The following is a 24643-nucleotide window of genomic DNA, read 5'->3' as shown; positions in this document are numbered from 1 at the left end:
GAGTGGGATCAGGGATCACGGGGATCACCGAGACCGCCACTCATCTTTGCTTTGGCCCACCACGGTCATTCAATGTCCAGCCTCACGTGTCCCGAAGGTCCATGCCCGAGCCTCACCAATGTTGTGGCGCTGTCCGCTGGCTTGCAACCCCGGAACCGGACCCCCCGCGCGGGCAGTGCGATCCCGGGCTGCCTTCAGGAGGTCCCTGGCTGCTGGAAATAGTTATTTTGTAAGATTTATTTAATTTTTTATTTGAGAGGCAGAGAGAGAGAGAGAGAGAGAGAGAGAGAAAGAGAGAGAGAGAAAGCGCGCGCGAGAGAAATGAACGAGTGAGCTCTTCCATCTGCGGCTTCAGTCTCCAGATGACCACAACAGGTGGAGTTGAGCTGATCAGGAGTCAAGAGCCAGGAGCTTCTTCTGGGTCTCCCACGTGGGTGCAGGGTCCCAAGGCTTTGGGCCGTTCCCTGCTCCTTTCCAAGGCCGCAAGTGGGGAGCTGGATGGGAAATGGAGCAGACTGGACACGAACTAGCTGGCGCCACAGAGGCTTAGCCTGATACACCATAGCACCCTCCTTTACCCCCTCCTTTTTTTTTTTTTTTTAAAGATTTATGCTGGAAATCTTTACCTGAGAGAATTCCAGAAGAATCTGGATTACAGACGTACACACCTAAGTCTTGTGGGGACAGGTGTCTGTGGGGAGGGATGACGCAATGAGCCCACCTCGCTCCACTGAAGAGCTTGTGGCGTGCGTCACGTGGGGTCGCATTCGTTGACTCACCCGTCTCCGTGACTTTGATGATGTTTTTGAGTGGCAAGCGCAGCTTACGCACCCTTTCTTTGTAAGAGGAGTAGAGGGTTGGGGTCAGATCTGGGGTGCTGCCTGGAAGCAGAGCACAGTTCTCTCAGTTCTCAGTTCTCTTACAGCTGGCTGTCTGAGGCAGTTGGAACGGCAAGTCCACCGTGAGGAGCCGGTCTGAGACCTACAAGTACTGGTGCCTTGTCATTGAAGGCATCTTTTTGCTTTTTTTTTCCCTGGAAACCTGCCAGCATCCCTGGATTTGGGACTGGGAGCTTGGTGACTATTTCAAGGAAAGGGTAGAAGTGGGCCCGGCACGATAGCGTAGTGGTTAAAGTCCTCGTCTTGCATGTGCCGGGATCCCATATGGGCGCCAGTTCTAATCCCGGCAACCCCGCTTCCCATCCAGCTATAACCATCCTACCATTGTGCACACGCGCGCGACCTCCACATGGCATCCTGCCAGCAGGAAGGAAGCTCACCGGATCTCTCTGAGCTGTTTCGCAACTCTGCCGCCCCAGCCCACCTCCCGCTGACACGGAGGCCTCAGCTCACAGCCCAAGCCGATGCTTCCCGCAGCCCAGGCTTCTTCTTGAGAAAACTTGGGCAAACAATTCCTCAGCCAGGTCATGCCCAGGCCGGTCAGGCTGGACTGTCTGGGGGATGGCACTGGTGTAGACAGAGGTCTAAAGATACTGCTGATTTCCTAAACAGCTTGCACTAAACTGTAGGACCAGAAACCCCTCCAAGGTATGAGGGAATTCCTTGGTGTTTGTGGAAAAATGGAATTACAAGGCAAATTTAAAGGCAGGTGCCTCGTGGCTAAGACATCCTTTAAGATGCCTACATCCCGTGCTGAAATGCCTAGGTGAGGCGTGTTTGCACCAAAATAAACTTACTCATTTGATTGAGGGATTCACACGCACACACACACACACACACGACATCTCACCTCCACTGCTTCACTCTAAATGCCTGTATCAGCCAGCACTGGACTGAAACAAAGTCAGGAGCCTGCAGCTCCACCGGGGTCTCCTACATGGGGACGGGGCCCAAACACCTGGGCCGTCCTCCTCTGCCTTCCCCGGCACTTCAGCAGAGAGCTGGATGGGAAGCAGAGTAGCCAGGACTGGACGCAGCGCCCGTGTAGGACGCTGGCAGGCTTGGCTAGGAGTTGTCTTGGGAGGTGACCGTGGTGGTGTTTGCACGTCTCTGTGAAGGTTCTGGAAGCCTTTGAACTGCGCTCTTTCCAATGGTTGCAAGGATAAATCTCAGTGTATCTGACCATAGTTCAGAATATCAGCGATTCACCCTGAGGGTGCGTTGGGGACTCGCTGAGTTAGGGTGTTCTGTCACCCCGTGCTCCACCCACCAGGAGACACCCAGCAAAGCGACCCTTCCCAGCGGGCCCCAGCAGGGTAGGAGTGAGCAGGGCGCCAGCCAGCACTGCGTGATGCCATTTTCAAGGGTTCTGAAAGGGTTAAGGCCCTTCTAAAATCCCGGGCTTAAAAAAAAAAAAAAAAAGATTTAGCGACTTTTATTTGAAAGGAAGGGTTACAGAGAGAGGAGAGGAGAGAAAAAAAGAGACGAAAATCACTTATCCACTGGCTCACTCTCCAGATGGCCACAACAGTTAGAGTTGCTACTTCCGGGTCTCCCAGGCAAGTGCAGGGTCCCAAGGCTTTGGACCATCTACTGCTTTCCTAGGCCACAAGCAGGGGAGCTGGATGGGAAGTGGAGCAGCCAGAACTTGAGCTGGCCCCCGTGTGGGGTGTTGGTGCTGCAGGTGGAGGTTAGCCTGTTACGCCACCACGCTGGTCCCAGTACCTGGACCTGATGGCTGTGCAGTGTTGGTTGGGAGACAGGTATGTGTGGGTGTTTGGGTCAGCAATGAGAATCTCATATTGGAGCCCCTGGTTCAAAGTCCAGTTTTGCTTCCTGCTAACGTACCTCCTGGGAGGCAGCAAGTGTCGGCTGTAGTAGCTGGGCCCCCACCACCCAAGTGGGAGACCTGGACGGAGTTCTGTGTGTTTGAGGAGTAACCAGTGGATTGGAGATCAAACTCATTCTCTCGCTTTGCCTTTCAAATAAAACGAAAATAATTACAGTATAAAAAGAACAAACGGGGCCCGGCGGCGTGGCCTAGCGGCTAAAGTCCTCTCCTTGAAGGCGCTGGGATCTCATATGGGTGCCGGTTCTAATCCCGGCAGCTCCACTTCCCATCCAGCTCCCTGCTTGTGGCCTGGGAAAGCAGTCGAGGACAGCCCAATGCATTGGGACACTGCACCCGTGTGGGAGACCCGGAGGAGGTTCCTGGTTCCCGGATTTGAATCGGCGCGCAACAGCCGTTGCGGCTCACTTGGGGAGTGAATCATTGGACGGAAGATCTTCCTCTCTGTCTCTCCTTCTCTCTGTATATCTGTCTTTGTAATAAAAATAAATAAATCTAAAAAAAAAAAAGTACAAACGGACCTGGCATGGCAGCCTAGTGGCTAAAGAGCTCTCCGTGCATGTGCCAGGATCCCATATGGGGGCCAGTTCTAATCCTGGCAGCCCTGCTTCCCATCCAGCTCCCTGCTTGTGGCCTGGGAAAGCAGTTGAGGACGGCCCAAAGCCTTGGGACCCTGCACCTGTGTGGGAGATCCAGAACAAGCTCCTGACTCCTGGCTTTGGATTGGCTCAGCTCCAGCAGCTGTGGTCACTTGGGGAGTGAATCATCGGACGGAGGATCTTCCTCTCTGTTTCTCCTCCTCTCTATATATCTGCCTTTCCAATAAAAATAATTAAATCTTAAAAAAAAACCAGTACAAAAGTTTCATTCTCAGTAGGGTTGGGCACAAACAGGGTTCAGTGTCCCAGTTCCTAGCATCTCAAGAAAACCAGTGTGCTGTACCACGACCTCCATTCAGGAGGCTTCCCGAATTCATTGAGGAGGTTTTCCAGATGGCTGTGCACCCAGCTTCCCACGGGACAACCACAGAGCCCTCTCTGCTCCCCTCGGGCCTGGCAGTAGCCGATTCGGCGGCTGGCAGCCTTCCTGCGGCTCCTGGGAGGCCTGACTCTCACCTTCACCTACAGCCAGCAGCACGGATGTCACGCGTCCATCTTCACTCACGTTGATGAAGAAAATAGTCACCAATCCTACCTGATTCATGTTCACCATGAAGTAGTTATTTCCCCAGTCTGTGAAGGAGACGGAGAGAGAGGGACACAGCCTTGCCTTAGCAGCGAAGAGACCGACTTGGCGCCCAGTTCTCAGCATCCTACCACCCCCTGGGGGTCCCACCACAAAGGACGTCCACCTGAAGAAAGAAGGCTCCAGCGTTGGCACCTCTTCCCAAGCTTTTTACACTGATGGTTTCTTGAGGGCTGCTGGGAGCTGGATTTTCTTGAAAAAAAGTTTGTCTGTACCAACAATGTCAGGATACACTTAAATAACAGAATGATGGACTTGTGGCTGTTGCTGAAGGACCGTACTATCGTTATAATACAGGGGAGAACGGTGGAACAGGGAGGTGGGGGCAGGGTGGAGGGGTAAACCCCTGAGCCTAGGGAGCCGCATCATGAAAAATAATTAAAAAGGAGAAGAAAAAAAAAGCTTGTTCCTGCTGCTGCTGCTTCTTTAAACTACTCAACTTTTTGAGTTTTTTTTTTTTTTGAGACTGAACCCTTGTGCCGTCAGAGGAGGGTGTCGTCAAACAATGACAGCACAGCTGAGATCGCCCTTCAGCAATGAGCTGAACTAGCGTTCACTCATCCTTTTGTACCTGCCTCCATCCACAGTTATGAAGCTGGGAATTTCTGAGTCAAAAAGAATTTAAAAAAATAGTGGTGGGGGCGAGGAGGTGGCACCATAGCACCATAGCAGGCGTAGCCTGCGGCACCAGCATCCCGTGTGGGTGCCACATGGTCTGGGACAGCAGGGAGCAGGATGCTCCAAGCTCTTGGGCTCCTGAACCTGCATGGGAGACTCCAGAAAAGGCTCCCGGCTCTGGGGTGGCCCAGCTCCAGCCACTGTGGCCAGCAGAGGGGTGGTCTCTCTGTCTCTCCTCCCCTCTGTAACTGCCTTTTACAGAGAGAGAGAGAGAGAGAGAGAGAATACTGCAGAGAATCTAGATATCTGTTCTCATACAATCTCTGTTTTCTTGGGGGCAGAAACAGAAGGAATAAGTAAGGAAAGAACATAGAGAGTGGTGCTCTCTGCTGCTTCTATCTTTTCTTGAGAAACAGAGCGAGCCAGGCAGAGAGGTCAGCGGGGAGGCCAGGCGAGGCTGTGGGCTTTGGATGGGGCATGGCGACAGCTCTTGTCGGGGGATGATGACGACACAGCTGCTCAGAGAAAGGGGCTGGCACGGTGGCACAGATGACTAAGCTGCCGCCCGTGGTGCTGGCGTCCCATGTGGGTACCCGTTCCAGTCCCTGAGTCCCGCATGCTCTACTTCCAGTCTAGCTCCCTGTTAATGCGTTTGGGAAAACAGCAGAAATGGCCTAGGTGCTTGGGCCCCTCCATCACATGGGAGACCCGGGTGGAGGTCCAGACGCCTGGCTTCAGCCTGGCCCAGCCTGGATGTGGTGGCCACCGGGGGGTAAGCCAGCAGAGAGAAGACCTCTCTCTCTCCAGCTCTCCCTCTTTCTCTGCAACTCTTTAAAAAAACACATGTATCTATCTTTTTACTGGAGAGTCAGATATACAAGAAGAGGAGAGACAGAGAGGAGGATCTTCTATCCGATGATTCACTCCCCAAGTGGCCGCAATGGCTGGAGCTGAGCCAATCCGAAACCAGGAGCCAGGAGCCTCTTCCAGGTTTCCCACTAGGCTACTGCGCTGGGCTCAGAATAAATAATTAAAAAAATATATATATAAAAACACTACTCCACAGTTCTAGCAGGTGAGAACTTGTGGCTCTCTCCACTATTTAAACCCACAAATAAATAAAATTAAAAACCTTTGTGAATCTTTGCATCTCACTCTGAACCAAAGTTAGCCGACCTGCAAGTTTGTTTGGAGACCTCGTCAGCAATGCACTTCTGCATGATTGGCAAGCGTATCAGAGAATGTGCTAGAAAGAAAGGCAGGAAGCATGGAGGACATAGACAATGGGATAGGAAAGCTCGGAAGAAAAGAACTTGAACACAGGATCACACACACGTAGGCTGCTGAGCTGGGAAGCCACCACCATGGAGTCATCACCCTGAACTCCCTAAACTACAGACAGCATGTGATTCGGGAGGGACTCGACTCAGACAAATCACCGTGTTGAGACACAAAACGCATCTCAAGTGCGGGTGCTTGGGAAGTTGAAGCTGCGCCCTTCCCCGTGCCCGAGTCGGTGCGTCAGAGCGGGCGTCCTGCAGGATTTCACGCGCGGGCTCTGTGCCGTGCGAGCTCTCACGCTTTGACATTTCTTCCGTGTCATTCTTGGCTCAGACACGCTGTTTCAAGAAGTTATTTCAAAATTCCAAGTAAGAGCAGACTTATCTAAGGAATGGTTTATAAGGTGGCATGTTTTCTGCGTGGATTGCAAAAACAAAACAAAAGCATCTATGTTCCTCAGGGCCCGATTCCGAAACTGTTCATGGCTCCTGCTGTCCTGGGGGAGGCGGCAAAGGGTGTTAGCGCCCATCTCTTTGCAGTTGGGAAAGTGTGCAGCTGGGTCACCCCGAGACAGCAGGGTACACCGAGTGAGCTGTGGGACTCTGCCTCCGTGTCCCTCTGTTCCCTGCGAGAGAGGGGGAGCCCCGACTCGGAGGAGAAAGACTTGGGGACTGTGCATGCTGGGTGGAAACCTGGAAACCTGGATCCGTCACTTTGTGAGTGATAATCCAGCAAGAACACTGGAAGGCAGTGGTCGTACTGAGCAACTCAGCCCTTGGGGGTGATTGTGAGACACGCACAGCCCTGCGGAATCCCTGCTGGGCTGCACGCTTGCGCGGATGCCTCCGGTAACTAGCAGTCTTCGTGATCATAGTAATATTAATTGCAGGACCCACTCTGCAGGCATGCGCTGCTTAGCAGAGGGACTACCTGCTGGCACGCGTGCTGCCAGGTGACTTAACCCTTGTATGGACGTTGCAGTGTGCACTAACACGAGCTAAGATGGCCAGGGCATCTTTGTCACTCTGTCTTCTGGTGTCTGGTGGTATAGATGTCCCTTGGACCGAAGCATGATCCTGTCAGGTGGGAGTGTATTTGGAAAGCAAAGTGCCGCAGCCCACCCAGGCCATACTCACAGGTCATGCTGTACCAGAAATCTTCCGTTCTCGTTGCCTTTTGGGTGAATTTTTGGCACGTGCAATTAACCCTTGAAAATGAGACCATCTGAATTAATGAAAACAAAAACCCCACTGAAATAATTAAGTCAAGGGAATATTTAATGAACTTAAGGAAATACTTCATGACTATTTAAAGGTAGTCTTCCAGGATAAGTCACTGGTTTAGTGGATTACAGTCCCTAAGAATAAGTCTTTAAAGGTAGTCTTCCAGGATAAGTCACTGGTTTAGTGGATTACAGTCCCTAAGAATTCTCTGGTCTTTGAAAGACAGTCCAGGTCTTTGTGCCCTGCAGCCATGTGGGAGACCCAGAAGGAGCTCCAGGCTCTTGGCTTGGGACTGGCCCAGCTCTAGGCATTACTGCCATTTGGGGCGTGAACCAGTAGATGGAAGATCTCTCTCTCTGTAACTTCACCTTTGTGTTAAATAAATAATTAATTAATAAGATGCGTCAGTTGGTGTTTGGCACAATGGTAAATACACCCTGTACGGAGTCTGCGTCCTGCTTGAAGCCCCTGACTCTGCTGCAGGGCCATGCTCTTGGCTGACTCCTGCCCTGTGCCCTGGGAGGCAGGTGGTACGTGATGGCTCTTGCAGGTAGGTCTCTGTCACCCACATGGCTGGCCTGGGTTGAGCTCCTAGCTCCTGGCTTCACTCAGTCCACATGCAGCCATTATGGACATTTTGGGGGAATGAGCAAGGTTTTTGGAAGCGTACAGCAGAGCAAGCATGTACCCACTTGATGTAGAAGGTGACGTTGAGATCGCCGTTGTACAAGGAGTCGACCCGCCGCAGGTAAATTCGTAGTGGTCCGTTCTCGCTGATCATTTTTGCGTTGTTGGATGTCAAGTAAATGGAGTTATGATTGGAATCCTGTTACAAAGAGCGTTCACATGCAATGAGAGGGAGCCCCGGGCTCTGGGCATGCTTCTACACACACACGAATTAAACAGAGCAAGCCCACGGCTTGACAGCAAATACCTCTGACAGCACTGGCCTTCTCGGGGTCGGGGTACAAGCAGGAGAGAATTGAGGCTCAGCGACTTAGAATTCACACGGATTACTGATTCCTGGGCTGCGTTCAGTCTGAATTTTGGTACTTTGATTTTTTTTTTTTTTTTGCCAGAGACGAGAACTCTGAATTCTATACCCAACACACGCGCGCACACACACACACACACACACACACACACACGCTCACACAGCACCACGGCCACTCCCACATGGCTGCATCCTGTCTCCACGAGGTACCTGGTCTGCCATTTGGGTCCCTTTGATGCAGCCCAGGCTGAGTGCGAGGGCCAGGAGCAGTGTGCCCATCCTGACGTCCTCCAGGCCCCTCTCTTCCTCAGCTGCCGTGAACTTGCCAATGCTGGCCAGAGTCTGAGCCTGTGGCTCGCATTTATATGAGCTCTGTGAGGAGGTGACCTTCAAGATTTGCTTGTTCTTCCTTGCTCGCGGTTGGTGTTGCGGTTACATCTGGCGGTAGGCGGGAACCTGACGTCGAACCAGCCAAGGCTCCGGCTTTGGTGTTGGAGCCCCAGACAAGGCGTTGGCCGGTGAGGCCTGCGGCTGTGATTTCAGCTTGTGCTCTTCGACATTCAGCGCTGGGACAGTCAAGAGCAAGGGGCGAGCTAATCATGTCTGCGTTTTTCAGCTGGTAAAGTGATGAGCTTCATGTCTTTCAGCGACTCGGTCTGTGTTCTCCACCTCTCTCTAAGGGCTGTGTCCACTGCACACGTCGAATGCAAATAAAGCCATCTTAACCTGACAGTCACCGTCTTATGCATTGAGCCTTATAAAGACTTTGGTCAACGCAAGCTATAATTATTTTTTTAAAGATTTATTTATTTTTCACTGGAAAGACAGATTTATAGAGAGAAGGAGACACAGAAAGATCTTGCATTTGTTGTCTTACTCCCCAAGTAGCCTCAACGGCTGGAGCTGTGCCAATCTGAAGCCAGGAGCCAGGAGCTTCTTCCAGGTCTCTCACGCGGGTGCAGGGTCCCAAGGCTTTGGGCCGTCCTCTACTGCTTTCCCAGGCCACAAGCAGGGAGCTGGATGGGAAGCAGGGCAGCCAGGATACGAACTGGCAGCCATAGGGGATTCTTTCTTGACTAGTAAAGGTTGAGGACTTTAGCCACTAGGCTACCATGCCAGACCCACAATCTACAATTTTTTTTTTTAAAGAAAATAAAACATTTGAAGACAAAGGCTTACTATCATTTTCTGGAATTCTCTACACACCTTGTTTTTCGTTTGGCATCATCTGTGTTTTCTAGGACCAATCACTGTCTCACTTCCTTCATGGGGAAATGTCATTGGTCTTAATTTTTGTTCATGGTGCAATGGCTCAATTGCACCGGATCAAATGATACAGCGGATTAAATGGTGACTTTTCTTATTTCTGTGCATCTCAGGTGTGCTAAACCAATATTGTCTTTGGACTTGATTTACTTTTCTGTCTGCTCTTTAATTTCCAACTAGTAATTAGCCAAGTGAGCACCTTGAAGATCATTTTCCATTCCTTCCCCGGACACAAGAGTGTGTGTATGCTGGAGGACGTCCAGGTCGGAGGACTGCAATTGCCATCAGGGTGGATGCCCGGCTCTGCTCTGGGCTTTGGCTATCCTGGCATGATTTTCACTCCAGGGGCGGCTGGATCCCTCACCGAGGCGCAGCGAAGTGTGTAAGCCGATCTCGGTCAAGGGCAGACCTTGATAAGAACAGAAGGTTCTGGTACGCTTCACAACCACGCCCTTCCCATGACCCCGGGGTGGAGCAGGATGGGGCGTCTCTCTGATCTTGCTGGTGAGAACCTCAAGGTGCTCACCTCCTGGGAGTGGACGCTTGAAACGCCGCCCGCCCCCCAAGCGAGGCCTCTCTTGGCCTCAAAGATTGTCCGTCCTGAGCCTGCAACGTCAATTTCTCCTACAAGGTTTTATTGTCATTCTGCCAGCCTATCCCTCCTGCTCTAGGGCTCAGAAGGATCTAAGATTTTCCTTGTTGTGTGGGTGAGAAACTGCTTTTGTCACAGCCAACGTGCTTGGCCGGAAGCTGGCAGTCTAAGGCGGCCATCAAAGCAGGTCTCCTGCGTGGGAGGAAGAGGCCCAAGAATGAAGCCTCGTGTTTTTTCTTCTTTGTGGGATTTATGCACTCATGTTTTTGCATGTTTTTATCACTGTTTCCTCCTTTTTGAGTTTGTCTTTGTGCTTGGTGACAGAGGGAAGAGTGTCACTGTCCTGCGTGTCCATATCCGATAGCCCCAGCCCCGTTTACTGGCCACACTGCTCTTTTCTGGTCTCTGGGGAGACCGGTCAGCTGCACAAGTGTGGGTTCGCCACTAAGCGCTCGACTCTGTTCCACTGACACGTGGTTCTGCTTTTATGAATACATGATGTTCCAATTCCTGTAGCTTTCTGTATGCTTTAAAGTCAGGTAATTTTATTCTTTTTAAAAAATTTTGTGGGCTGTTCAAGATCTTTTGTGGTTTCATACACAAAATAAATATTTTTTAGAGATTTTTTAAAATTTTTATTGGAAAGTCAGATATACAGAGAGGAGGAGAGGCAGAGAGAAAGATTTTTCATCTGCTGGTTCACTCCCCAAGGGGCCGCAACGGCTGAAACTGAGCTGAGCAGGAGCCAGGAACCTCTTCCGGGTCTCCACACTGGTGCAGGGTCCCAAGGCTTTGGGCCGTCCTCGACTGCTTTCCCAGGCCACAAGCAGGGAGCTGGATGGATGGGAAGTGGAGCAGTCGGAACGTGAACTGGTGCCTACGTGGGATACTGGGAGTTGCGAGGTGAGGATTTTAGCCACTAGACTACCATGCTGGGTCCAACACACCAATTTTTAAAATTGTTTTTCTAGTTATATGAAAACTATCATTAGGCTTTTGGTAAGGATTGTGTCAAATCTGTACATTACTTTGGGTAGTATGGACAGTTTAACAATAGTGAAAATCAGGCTTGGCATGACAGCTCAACTGGCTAATCCTCCCCTTGTATGTGCTGGGATCCCGTATGGAGGCTGATTGATGTTCCAGCTGCTCCACTTCCCATCCAGCTCCCTGCTTGTGGCCTGGGAAGGCAGTCAAGGACGGCCCAAAGCCTTGGGACCCTGCATCCATGCTGGGGACCTGGAAGAAGCTCCTGGCTTTGGATTGGCTCAACTCTGGCTATTGTGTTCATCTGGGGAGTTAATCAGTGGGTGGAACATTTTTCTGTTTCTCCCTCTCTCTGTACATCTGGCTTTCCAATTAAAAAAAAAAAAAAAAGAAAGAAAGATAAAAAGGAATTAACAGTGAAAGCCTGGCATGTGAGCTCTGGGGTCCAGCTCAGGGTGAGGCTGTGTCAGGGGTCCAGGTGATTTCCATGAGCTGTGTGAGTACTAACTTCCCACCACATGTGTCATTCTGAAGTTCACTTTTTGATGGTGTTCAGCTTGGGAAAACGCATGCCCAAACATGGCACAGCTCATAACTCAACCCACGTATTCACCAGGAGACTCACTTTGCCTCTGGGAGGGTGATTTGGGGCTCCCCAGTGTGTCAGAGTGACGCAATAAACAAGGCCATGGGGCAGCAGGGGACAGGGTGACCGGTGTGCACTGGGAGGAGAAGTCCTGTCACTGTGTTCCTGGTACACAGTGCCGGGCTTCTCCGAGACGCCTTCCCGAGTGCGGGGAAGCTGACTGCGTCCCGCAAGCTCCTGCGGCCCCAGCCTGGAGGAGGGGAAGGAGGCGCTGAGGCTTTGCCCATTCCTGCTCCGCACTTGGTCAGTTCCAATTTTTTTTGTACGTATTTTTCCAGTGCCACGTCCCATTTTTCCTTCTTGTCTTTGCTGACCCAGTTCTGTTTTCTAAGCATGGTTCACCAGCTCCTTCCCTTGGTTCTCTCCCCCCGGGGTCTCTGCAGCTCACTGGCATTGGGGCTGGAGCGTTCGCTTGTAACAGCGCCATGCAGGCGGTTAAAGCCAGCCCAGCGTCTGCGTCTTGCCTTCCACTGTTACTCTCAATCCTTAATCGTGTTTGTTTATTCGGGAAAGAACTTGCCTGTTATTTCATTTCCTTACTTCTATTTCTCTGCCAAACAGAGAGTTTTTTGGCCAGCATCTATCTACTGATAGATAAAACCTTTTGTTTGAAATAGCTGATTCTTCTTCTTCTTCTTTTAAATCGAAAGTGCTACTCCACGGCACTGTTCTCAGTGAGCGATTTTGTGTTTTTGTCAGTGCCAGCTCCCAGGCTCACCGTTCGAAACAGCGTCATCCTCTAGACTGTTAAGAAATAGCTTTGTGGTGGAACACCAAAATTGGAGTCATTTTTTTTTTTTCACTTTGAGGTCAGTGGAAATGCAAAATTCCTCTTACTACGTCAGTTGGCTTAGCTAACGATTCTGGAACATTCTTTTTCAGCACTTACTGTTGCTCATCTCCGAAAGGCAAGGTTTTAATCCTTAACCTTCTGGGACCAATATGGTGGCATTTCAAGCCATTAGTGTGACACTGTTAACTGTGTAGCTTTCTTTTTTTAAATCATGGGAGATAAATCATTTTTATGAGTTACATCCTAAACATTTTATTTCCTTCAAAATTTTTTTTGTTTTTCCTAGGAATTTTAGTTGTTAACATATGGTAAATGATATTGCATAACTTAATGCATCACTGGATTACATGTTTTTCTTAGTCTCTTAGCTTCTTTGTCACCACGAAGAAGTTTATGTCATCACTTGTACCCTCCATCACTGGGTGTCATTCTTGGTCAACAGCTCAAATATTATGTGGTGTGGGGCTCATTTTTATAAAATTTGAGTAAATTGTTCTTTATTTAGTTCTTAAAATATATTGTCATCCTACTTTTCATGCTGTACATTTTTTTTTTTTAACCAAGGCTGTGCTAATTATAAAATGTGATGGCCAGAATGCATTTGCCCCTCTTCCGGGGAAGCAGCCGTAGGCATCTTTGGGTTTGGTGTGTGCGGTGCACTGCCCCGTGAAGCGTGTGTGGAGTGCTGGTGTCCCTGCTCACCTCCCTACTGGATCCTTGCGTGGTCACGACCACTCCCAAGTTCAATATTCTTCATGGTGAATTTCCACAAGGTTGCCTGTGTCTCTTCCCCCACTTTAAAAAAAAAAGATTTATTTATTCTTATTGGGGATGTAGATCAGATTTACAGAAAGAAGGAGACAGAGAGTTTTTCTCCACTGATCACAACTGAGTGCTATTTCAATATCCTTTATGATACATTTAGATGGGATGAATGAATGTCCCTTGTCTTGAAAGAATCATTTCTATGGCCAAAATTCTGAAAAAGGAGTTCAAATATGTGTTACCCCCTTTTGTGTTAAAAATGTACAGTAGCATCCCTTGTAGAGGTCATGGGGCGGTGCACAGATTTGTTCCACAGAAAAGTGTACCGGAGCAAAGGGATGTCTCTCCTACAGGCCACGCTGTGCTCCTGGGGAACATGTGGAGTGTGTCAGGTGGTGTTTGAGTCCCGCCCTTGTCCCAGGCCACTCACCTGCACTCCGGGTTCCCAGGCATCCCTGGAATCCGGGTTCTGAGGCTGTCACACCTGGGCCTGAAATCCAGCACAGCCAGGCCCCTCATCATCCTTCCCTCGCTCCGAACTTTACCGCTTTGTTTGACAGATTACATTCTGAACACATTTTGGGACGTATTCGACTTCCTGTTCAAGCAGAGGCTGTACCTCATTCATGTTTCCAAGCAACGCGATTTACAGCTGTTTTCTCATCTGCCAGGTTTGTGTGGGTGTCATGGGGAACTTGGCGCTCTGTGTTTTCTATTGCTACACCTTCCTGATCCAGCCGCATCTGAAAAAGCCCATTGATGTGGTTTTCATGCACCTGTCTGTGGTCAATATTCTAACCATTGTATTCACGCTAATGCCAGACCTCTTGTCCTCCTCCAGGGTAAGGCATTCTTTGAATGATATTGGCTGCAAAAGCATTCTGTACATATTCCGAGTTGCCCGCGGTCTTTCCATCTGCACCACCTCCCTCCTCAGTGCTTTTCAAGCCATCACTGTCAGTCCCAGTTGGTCCAAATGGGCATGGCTGAAGTCCAAACTCTCTGTGGGCGTTCTCCCTTCTTTCTTTTTCTTCTGGGTCATTAACATGCTGGTCTATATCTACGTCATTGACATTGTAGGCACCAGATGCAACACCACGATTGCTGGGCACAGTGCGCACGCGCACTGTCACGCTAGGCAACTTGTAGACAGCCAGTTCAAGTCCTTATTTGTAAGCGTCATCATGTTTCGAGATGGATTCTTTGTGGCACTTATGATGGGGACCAGCCTGTACATGGCGAGTCACCTGTATAAACACCGCAGGAGAGCCCGGCGCCTCCACAGGTCCAGCCTCTCCTCCCGGACACCTCCTGAGAGCAGAGCCATCCACACCATCCTTTTGCTCGTCGGCTGCTTTGTGCTCTTTTATTGTTCAAATAATCTTTTCACCCTCTATTTATTGTATACGCCCAGGAGAAGCCCGAGGCTGGAGGGGATTGGTGGGATCTTATCCGCTTGTTACCCAACCATCTGTCCTTTTTTGCTGATGAAAAATAACAAAATGCTTTCCCGACTGAGTTTTTCCCTTTCAATGGTGTGGACCATCTTGTGTCAAAGAGTTTGCGCTGGCTGATCTGACACGCCTGTCTGCCACAGGTCATGGATGTCTGGAAACAGAGCTAGATACAGTTGAACCTTGCTGTAATTGTGAAAACCTCTCTCATGTTAAGGTCTCCATATGAATAAAGTACATAGGCGTTTATCATGTAGATTATAGGTTTATATTATGATACTATCACTGTTACTTCAATGAATCCTATCTGTCTGTTTTTGCTTTTCTAAAATGAAGCTACCAGAAAATTAGAAAGTACTGCTTTTTTTTAAAAAAGGAATTTATTTTTGAGACATTTTACAGAGACAGATTTTCCATTCTGGCTCATTCCCCAAATGGCTACAAGGGCCAGAGCTTTGAAACCAGGAACCAGGAGCTTCTTTGGGACGTCCCACAAGGTGCAGGGTCCCAAGCACCCAAGCACAGGGAGCATCTTCTGCTGCTTTTCTAGACACATCCGCAGGGATCTGGAGGAAGCAGAGTGGCCAGAACTTGAGCCAGTGCTCATATGGGTTGCTGGTGTTGTAGACAGGGGCTTAGCTTGCTACATCCCTGAAAGTACCATTTTTTCCTAAAACCAAAAAAATTACTTATTTTTGAAGAGAGAGAGAGAGAGAGAGAGAGAGAGAGAGAGAGAGAGAACGTCAATCGCTTGGTTGCTCCCTAGATGGGGTAGGCTGAAGCCAAGCCAGGAACTTCGGATCCCTGACATGGGTGGCAGGGTCCCAGGGACTCGAGCCATTGTTGGCTGCTTTCCCAGACCGCTGGCATGGAGCTGTATTGGAAGCAGAGCAGCTGAGCCATTAAATGGCACCCATGTGGGATACTGGTTTCACAGGTGCAGTTTAACATACTATGCCCCAACACTGTCCCCTGAAAGTCCTTTTGAGGTTTGCATTATATCTATATTAAACTATGCTGCTCTAAGAAGCTTCTTTTATCCACTCAACACATGACCTTGACCTAGCATATTCTAGGTACTGCATTAGAGGCAATATGTGTAGTAGTCATCAAAGCAGAAGAAACCAATGATGAAAAGTGGCTCCTGAGGGCAGCCATGACACAGGAGGATTGGCTCTGATCTGGTTTTCCAGGAGTCCACAGAACTGCTCTCTTCAGTATCCAGTCGTTCCAACGAGACACCCGGCCCCGGAGCAACACCCTCCAAGGAAGACGCCGGCTGCCCTCCGTGCACCCGCAGGACTTGTGGTCGCTCCTGCTCTGCTAAGTCTATGTGGGCACACCAGCTTGGGTGCGTCCCAGAGGGTTGTATGTTACAGGGTAGACCCCCGCCATCTTATGTTAATGGATCAAACAGTTAATGGATTGAAGGTGGGAAGCTAATCCAGTCTGAAGGCAGGATCTGGGGGAACAGGAGGTTGGAGTCCCCATGATTGGTTCATGGAGGGGAAGTCACACAGAGATAGAGGATGAGCGAGGCCTGCCCTGCTCTGCCTGGCGCCCGGGCTCAGCACACGACCATTCCTCTGGCTCCCCCCCGCAGATGGAATCTGCCACTGTGTGCATCTGAACATAGATCACGTGTGACGGGGGCACGGGAAGGGTCAGCGAGAACGGTTAGAGGGAGGCTGGAGATAGAGACAGAGAAAATAAGATAGACAAAAATAGAGAAAATAAGTTCTAGTGTTCCCCAGATCAGTGGGTGACTAGTTTTGTTATATATATATATATTTACTTATTTTTATTGCAAAGGCAAATTTAGTGAGAGAAGGAGAGATAAAGAAAAAGATCTCCCATGCACTGGTTCACTCTCCAGATAGCTACAATGGCTGCAGCTGAGCCAATCCAAAGCCAGGAGCCAGGAGCTTCTCTGGGTCTCCCACATGGGTGCAGGGTTGCAAGGCTTTGGCCTATCTTCGACTGCTTTTCCAGGTCACAAACAGAAACCTGGTCTGTAACTGCAGCTGGGACTCTAACTGCTGCCCACATGGGATGCCAGGGCTTGAAGGTGAAGCACTAGACTATTGAGCCACTGCCTGGCATGGCACTCCCCAAGTGGCCATAATAACTGCAGCTGAAATGATCGGAAGCCAGGAGTCAGGAACTTCCTCCAGGGCTCCCACTTGGGTGCAGGATCCCAAGGCTTTGGGCCGTCTTCCATTGCTTAGGAACGGGAAGTACAACACTCAGGACACGAGCCAGCATCCGTATGGGATCCTGGTGCATCCTAGGTGAGGACTTGGGCACTAGGCCATCGTGCTGGGCCCGAGAAAATTATTTGCTCATGCTTTTGTAGGCTGGAAGTCTGAGATGAGGCCAGGCGCTGGGGAGAATCACCTCCATGTTGTCTCCTCACATCTTGCACACGCACAGGCTGAACATCATGTGCAAACCAGTCGAGTTTCTCCTTCCGTTGTAAGGAAGACATTAGCGGGCCCAGACTCCACCCACATGGGCCCCATTTCACCTTAATGACTTCCATAAGGGCCTTGTCGTGAGGAGATTAGATGAACTATTAGGTAATTAGGGTCAGGTCCCTACGCTGAGAAGAGGGGTCCATAGAGCATAGGGGCTGCATTGTGTTCTGAAGGTTTTTTTTTTTTCCAAGACAGAAGTGCCATCCCACCCTTCTCAGTTTCTAGTTTTCTCATGAAAATTAAAAGAATGACCAATCACACCCTTCTGATGGCTTCACGTGTTCATGCGCAGGCTAGACAGGATTACAATTCCAGCCTTCTGGTGGGTTCTATTGTCATCCTCTGTTCCTTGAATTGAGCTTGAAAAACTCCTCTTGGACCAGAATCTTCGGTCCTCCTCTCCTGGACAGCCTGTTCTAACTGCTGTGGCAGGAGGCTTCTTACTTTAATAATCTTGCTTTGCTCATTGCTTCGTCTGTGTGGAAACTCTTCTGTGTGAGACAAGCCCCAAGGTTGCCTTCCTTCATGGCTCTTTACCTAGAACACGATCTCCCAATGGAGTCGTATCTGGCATCAGGGCATCAATGTTTGTATTTCAGAGGTCACACTGGGTCTGTAACACACACATATCCACACACAGACCTCCCATTTCTCCCTATAGACCTCCATGCAGCTGATGATCCAACCTTAGTGTTCTTGATTTCCAAAGATGCATAATCACATTGGTGTGACGCCCTAGAGGGTTCAGAAGGAGCCAAGGTTGTTGGCTTCTTAAAGGGTTTCTTCCTTGGCTTCCTGAGGCAACAGATGGTGAGTGAGCAGGACCCACAGACAGTGTGTGCACGCTTGCTCCCCTGTGCTCATGAACCCCCTGAAAATTGGTTCCCGTTTGATTGTGACTGATCTTGTTCTTCTTGGTGATCCCCAAGGCTGTCAGATTGTCAGCACAGCTCAGGGTGCTTGGAGCACACTGTGCTTGCAAAGTAAGAGGTAAAATCACAGCAAAATGCAAGCTGCAGAGTTGGTCTTTTACACACCTTGTTTAGATTTTTGCATCTAGGATCATGAATGGTTTTCTTGTACACATCTCATTTCTAATATTGTCACTGATGGGCTAATGGTCAAAGTTTTCCACTCCTTCATTATTGTTCGCTGAAAGTTTCGCTGAAGGTTTATGGATGAGATTGTGCAATATTCAGATGAACCTGTCTCTACGTTATTCTGAAATGATAATAATAATAAAAAAGAATTTCATGGGCGCAACATGGTAGCCTAGTGGCTAGAGTCCTCGCCTTGCCTGTGCTGGGATCCCATATATGCGCAAGTTTATGTCCCGGTTGCTCCATTTCCCTTCTAGCTCCTTCCTTGTGGCCTGGGAAAGCAGTAGTGGAAGGCCCAAAGCCTTGAGACATTGAATCCATGTTGGAGACCCAGAAGAGGCTCCTGGCTCAGGCTTTGGATTGGCTCAGCTCCAGCTGTTGTGGCCGCTTGTGGAGTGAACCGGCGGGTGGAAGATCTTTCTGTCTATAAATCTGACTTTTCAATACTAATCAAATCTTAAAAAAAACAATTTCACTATTTTTGGAGAGATTTTAAAAATATATTGATTCCTTTTTTGGGGGATAAGTTTTCAACACTTCAGTTCTTTCTTCTTGAGTGTACATTAAAAGTTAAATTTGTCTTTGTGGGGCCTGGCACGGTAGCCTAGTGGCTAGAGTCCTCACCTTGCATGCACCGGGATCCTATAATGGTGCTGGGTCTTGTCTTGGCTGCTCCACTTCTCATCTAGGTCCCTGTTTGTGGCTTAGAAAATCAGTAGAGGTTGGCTCATAACCTTGGGACCCTGCACCTGCATGGGTGATCCAGAAGAAGCTCCTGGCTCCTGGCTTTGGATCGGCTCAGCTCTGGCTGTTGTTGTGGCCCCTTGGGGGGAGTGAACTGGAGGATGGAAGACCTTTGTCTCTCCTTTTCTCTCTCTATCTGCCTTTCCAATGAAAACAAATCTTTTAAAAAATTTGTTTTTCCTGTGTTATCAAGAAAACGCAGGTTTACATACAAAGATCTCCCATACCCTGTTCTTCGAACCCCAAAAGCTCACAAGATGCAGGTCCTGGGCCTGGCTGAGGCTGGAAGCCAGCCAGTCCAGCAGGGCTTCTACATGGATGGCAGAAACTCAAGTACTTGAGTCATGACCTGCTACCCCCAGTGTCTGCAGGAGCATGAGGCTGTGACTGGAGGCCAGAGCTGATGTCTGCACCCCAGCACATCTTAACTCCTAGGCCCAACACCCCTGGAAGGCTTTCAGCAGGCAGACACTTTTCTTATCATATTTGTGTTCATCAAGTCAGGGCACTGCCCCACCCCTTCCATGACAACTGTAGTCATGTACCACACACAGAGGAATCTAAGCGATCTGGTAATTTTATGAATATCAGACAAACTAAGGTTGAAAACTACTGATTGTGCTTCATCCAAGAAACATCCAACAGAACAGTGGAAGACCACGATGTGGGCAAGCGAGGTGATCAATGCACCTGTTGGTCCGTCAGTGTCGTCACGCAAGCCAGGGTGTGCTGGGAGAGCAGTACTGGATACAGAGCTGATCTTACCAGTAACAGAACAACATTTCTGTACGCGCACATTTATGGTTTCAGCATACGGTATGAATTGATAAAATGATTTTGAAAAGATAAGTGAAAAAGTCCTACTCAACTATGGGAATATTGTCCAAATTCTTTTAGATTTATTTTTGAGAAATCTTCTGAAGACATCACCAGCAATGTCAAAATGTGAGGATCACGTTTGTCACCCTTCGCCTACCTAGCAAGATCATTATCTCACACAGCAATGAAAACGTTCCCTTTCCTTCTCCAGCACAGATGAAGGGCTGTGCGGAAGAATCCATGCCGTGAACGCGGAGTGAGTGTCCAAGATTAAATAGGGTTTAACTCGTAGAGCTTTTGGTATCTGGATATAATTGTAAAGGGTTCTAAAATAAACACAAGTAATTAAGAAAAATGACTCCACTCTGGCATGGTAGGCTAAGCCTTAGCTGTGTTGCTGGCATCCAGCGTCGGAGCCAGTTCATGTCCTGCCTGCACCATTTCTGATCTGGCTATCTGCTCAGGCTCTGAGCACAGCAGCAGAGAATACGTGAAGACCCTGGGCCCCTGCACCCACGGGAACACCTGGAGAAGTCTTCTGGTTCTTGGCTTCGGATCAGCCCAGCTCCCACTGCTGCGGACATTTGGGGAGTGACTCAGCTGACTGAATATCTCTCTCTATGCCTTTCCCTCTTCTCTGGTACTCTGCTTCTGAAATTGAAAAAAAAAAAAAAAAAGGAATAACTTAGAACTACTCATATCAAGCATCCTAAACAGTCAACTTCAGAATATTATTCTAGATAATTGCTAGAGAAAAAGACTGAAAATCCATCCTCTAGAATCTATTATGTCTAAGTGTGAATATTGGAAAAGGAATCTGAAAGAAACAAGGGGCTCTAGAAGACAGCAGATGGGCTGGTATTCTGTGCGACAGGTAAAACCGCCATTGGCAACGCTAGGATCCTATCGAGCGCTGGCTTCCCAGCTTTCAGTGTGGCTTGCTGCTACTGTGTCTGGGAAAGCAGCAGAGGATGCCCCACGTCCTGGGCTCTCTGCCACTCCTGTAGAAGCTCAGATGCACTTCCAAACTTGTGGTTTACGGCTGGAGCGTGTGAGTGAGGGCTGGTGCTGGGCTGGCCCACAGCACTCCAACGTGAGTGAGGGCTGGTGCGGGGCTGGCCCACAGCACTCCAACGTGAGTGAGGGCTGGTGCGGGGCTGGCCCACAGCACTCCAACGTGAGTGAGGGCTGGTGCGGGGCTGGCCCACAGCACTCCAACGTGAGTGAGGGCTGGTGCTGGGCTGGCCCACAGCACTCCAAAGTGAGGGCTGGAGTTGGTCAGGCTAGACAGGAGTGTTTCACTTGTCTTTAGGTGTGTGTGTTAGCTCTGGTGGGGTAGTCCGCGCAGGGCCAGGCCAAATCAGGGCACACTGGCATGCACAAGAGCCAGGATGGGGTGCGAGCCATTCAGGGATAAGCTAGGCTATCACACCTACTGGTCTGCATGAAAGCCAAGGCGAGGGCGGACTGGTCAGGGCTAGAATGCAACACGCACCAGCAAGAGTTGGGACTGGGGATGGGCTGTGCCAGGCCATGCTGCAGCATCTAATGGCAAAGGCCAAGACAGGTGATAGGTTACGCCAAGATGGATTGGAGCCAGCACCAACAGGCACATGCACATCTGTGGCTGGGTGTGAGCCTGGTCTGGGAGTTATGCGGACGCCATGCTGGGCTATGGTTCCCACAGGTGACTGTGAGAGCCAGAATGGGGTGGCAAGCTTATGGGTGCAGTATTCCTCAGCATGTGTGAACCGGGTCTTGGGTGTGCCACACTGGGCTAGGCTCTAGCAACCACTGGTGCTTGTAAGAGCCCGAGTGGGTACAGAACAGGCTGGGCTAGGTATCTATACCTGTTGAAGCATGTGAGAGCTGGGTCTGGGGTGGTCCAGGCAGGGCTGGGATGTAGCATCCATAGGAAGAATGCAAAAGAATGTGGGCTGGTTGGGCAAGGCTGCTGTGCCTGTCAGAACAGGAAGTGGGACAAGTCAGGTGGGGTCAAGGACCCACTGGTGTGCGAGGGAATTGCTGGTGGGAAGTGACCTGACACAGGAGCTTTAGGAACTATTCTGTTAGGATGCAGTTCCTGAAGATGAGCCAAGAACTACTGCTGGGAGCAGCCCAGACTAAGGCAGGTTGCAATACCGGCTGGCATATGTGTGGGTCAGGTCTTGGGGTGGGGCAAGATGGGGCATTTTTTAAAGGATTTATTTATTTTTATTAGAAAGTAAGATATACAGAGAAGAGGAGAGACAGAGAGGAAGATCTTCCATCTGATGATTCACTTCCCAAATGCCTGGAACAGCCACAACTGAGCCAATCCAAAGCCAGGAGCCAGGAGATTCCTCTGGGTCTCCCATGCAGGTGCAGGGTCCCAAGGCTTTGGGCCGTCCTTGACTGCTTTCCCAGGCTACAAGCAGGGAGCTGGTTGGGACGTGGCGCTGCCAGGACATAAACTGGTGCCCATATGAGATCCCATCATGTTAAAGGTGAGGAGTTTAGACACTAGGCTTGTGCCAGGTCCAGGGTGCCAGTTTATACCACCCACTGGCAGTCTGAGAACCAGAACAGGGTGCAGGACAGGCCATGTTGGGCCACAACACCAGCCAGTTTACATTAGGGCTGGGACAGGGGGCAGCCCAAGCTGGATCATGCTGCAGTACCTGCCAGCCTGAGCTGGGACTGGGGCAGGCCAGACTGAGCCAGGCTGCAGCGCCTGCTAGTGAATGAGTGAAGGGGAGCCATGCCAGTCTGGGCCACATTTCCACCAGCACATGTGAGACCTTGGGTGGGGGATGAACCTGGTATAAGAATTGTGGGATCTCCACTGCTGGGCCACAGCACCTCTGGTGAGTGTGAAGTGGGACTTGGTGCAGAGCAGGCTGTGCAGGGCTGACCTGCATGTGGGCTGGGATTGCATGAGAGCCAGGCTGGGCTAAGCCACCTATCCACTGTACATGCATGAGTCAGTGTGGGCTGGCTGGGGTTTACCACAGCATCAGTCAGCAGGTGCTGCACATGGGTGCAAGTCCTGTCTGGCTAGACCATAGAACCACCTGGGAAGTGCAAGATCCAGGGCTGGGAGTGGGCCTAGAAGAGAAATTGTGCGCACCCCTCTGATAGGCCTCAGCCCAACTAGGTTGCATGAGAACCAGGGCTGGGGTGTGTCTGGCTGGTCAGGCGGTTGCAGCCGAAGCATGAGTGTGGGCTGGATTATGGAGGTGGCTGGGTTGAGCTAGGCTCCAACATCTAATGATGTGTACAAGAGCTGAATGGTATGTGGAATGAACTAGACCAGTGTGCTGCACATGCTTGTATGTGCAGGAACAAGGCTGTTGGCTTTTGTGAGGACCACTGGGGGGTCACTCTGATTAGGCTGCAGTTCTTGTTGGTATGCCTGATGGCTGAGTGTATGGTGGGCAGGGTTAGGCTGGGTCTTAGCATCCACTGGTTTGTGTATGAGATGGGGCTTGGGACAGAACTGAGCAGGTAACTGCAACCACCAGTATATGTGTAGGCTGATGTGGGTGATAATCTGAACTGGACCCACATTGGCTGGCACATACAGAATTTAGGTCTGTGGTCAGCTCAGACAAGGTTTCCTTGAGGATCCCTCAACTGGATCACTGGACTTAGAACTCCAATCATGGAGAAAATTACAATATCCACGGTCTGAGTGTGGTGTGTATGTGTTAGAACTGTGTGCCCTTGGATGCTGAGTCCTGTGCAGTGGAGAACATAGCTGGATGCTCATTGTGGACATGACAACCAGTTCACTGAGGCCTGCAGAGGGAAGAACAAATTGGACAGATCTCCTGGCTATCTATGGCAACGAGGATCTGGGTGATTGCGCCTCTAGGGTGGCCTTTTATTAAATGGACCTTAGAGGAGTCCCTCGGTCTTGGAAGAATGACTCTAACAGCATCTCGGAACTACTGAATCTTCTTGAGCAGTTCATTGGCGCAAGCTCCACTACGGGAACCTTGGGTTGACGTCCCTCATCCCTGGGCATGGATGCAGCTGGGATGCCGCGAGTGGCCCTTCTCCCTTCTCTTCACACTTACCCCAGATACAGAAAGAAAAACGGAGATTGCAGGAAGTTGTCTTATCCATTTTCCCCATTCCACAACAGTCCACACTCTTAACTGATGGTACAGAGTGCTGAGGGAATGCATACACCTTGACAATGTAAACATCATCAAAAATAAAAATAATTGGTGAATATAGACCAGGATTTCTCAACACAAACACCTTGAGAACAACTGAGTAGTACACCCTTAATTTAGACAGAAATTAAGTGATTGATTGTACAAGGAGGAGAAAAATAATGAAAAAAATATTATTTAAAAAATTTATTATTTAAAAAATCTTAAGAAAAAACCACGTCAACATTAGTTCTTGAATAAGAAGATGAAGAAGACAACGGTCATGACTTCTATCAGCTGTGTGAGTACTACTTTCCACCACGTGTGTCATCCTGAAGTTTACTTTCTGATGGTGTTAAACTTGAGAAACATGGCACAGCTCATGGTTCAACCCCACGTATTCACCAGGAGACTCACTTTGCCTCTGGGAGGGTGATTTGTGACTCCCCAGTGTGTCAGAATGACACAATAAACAAGGCCATGGGCCAGCAGGGGACAGGGTGACCTGTGTGCACTGGGAGAAGTCCTGCCGCTGTGTCCCTGGTACACAGTCAGTGCCAGGCAGACTCAGCCTCTGCAAGATGCATCCCTGTGTGGTGGCAGCTGACAATCTCAGGTAAGGGTCCTTCACGCCCAGCCTGGAGACTGGGAGGGAACTCTGAAGATTTTCCCATGCCTCCTGCCCATGCTGTGTGTGGTTCCGGGGTCTCCTTTGCTTTGCTCCAGCTGTGGCCTGCTCACCTTTTCCC

The 24643-nt window shown here is 49.8% G+C and overlaps 2 protein-coding genes and 1 pseudogene across 2 annotated transcripts in view; 1 reads left to right on the top strand and 2 right to left on the bottom strand.

The window, feature by feature from the left end:
- Positions 1-24643, bottom strand: part of EMP3 (epithelial membrane protein 3) — a 161618-nt gene that overhangs the window by 22184 nt on the left and 114791 nt on the right. The gene's annotated exons all lie outside the window — the stretch shown is intronic.
- LOC105942443 (lipocalin Cav p 2.0101-like) lies at positions 669-12336 on the bottom strand. The gene is made up of 7 exons (XM_012930319.2): positions 12319-12336; positions 8320-8457; positions 7808-7941; positions 4065-4099; positions 3864-3980; positions 780-881; positions 669-691 (listed from the first exon to the last, which is right to left on the bottom strand). The coding sequence occupies exons 1-7, from the start codon at positions 12334-12336 to the stop codon at positions 669-671; spliced, it is 567 nt and encodes a 188-aa protein (XP_012785773.2).
- Positions 13785-14656, top strand: LOC101531622 (vomeronasal type-1 receptor 4-like; annotated as a pseudogene).

This window comes from Ochotona princeps, chromosome 16 (genome assembly GCF_030435755.1).
Source record: "Ochotona princeps isolate mOchPri1 chromosome 16, mOchPri1.hap1, whole genome shotgun sequence".
Taxonomy (NCBI): Eukaryota; Metazoa; Chordata; class Mammalia; order Lagomorpha; family Ochotonidae; genus Ochotona; species Ochotona princeps.
This window is presented reverse-complemented; position numbering and strand designations above follow the sequence as displayed.

Bases quoted from the DNA above. Each gene is read 5' to 3' on its own strand.
- LOC105942443 (XM_012930319.2), bottom strand. The intron at 7,942-8,319 runs GTACCTCGTGGA...TCTTTGTAACAG, and splicing joins GGACCCAAATGGCAGACCAG to GATTCCAATCATAACTCCAT. The intron at 882-3,863 runs GTGAGAGTCAGG...CTCTGCTTCCAG, and splicing joins GCTGCTGGCTGTAGGTGAAG to GCAGCACCCCAGATCTGACC.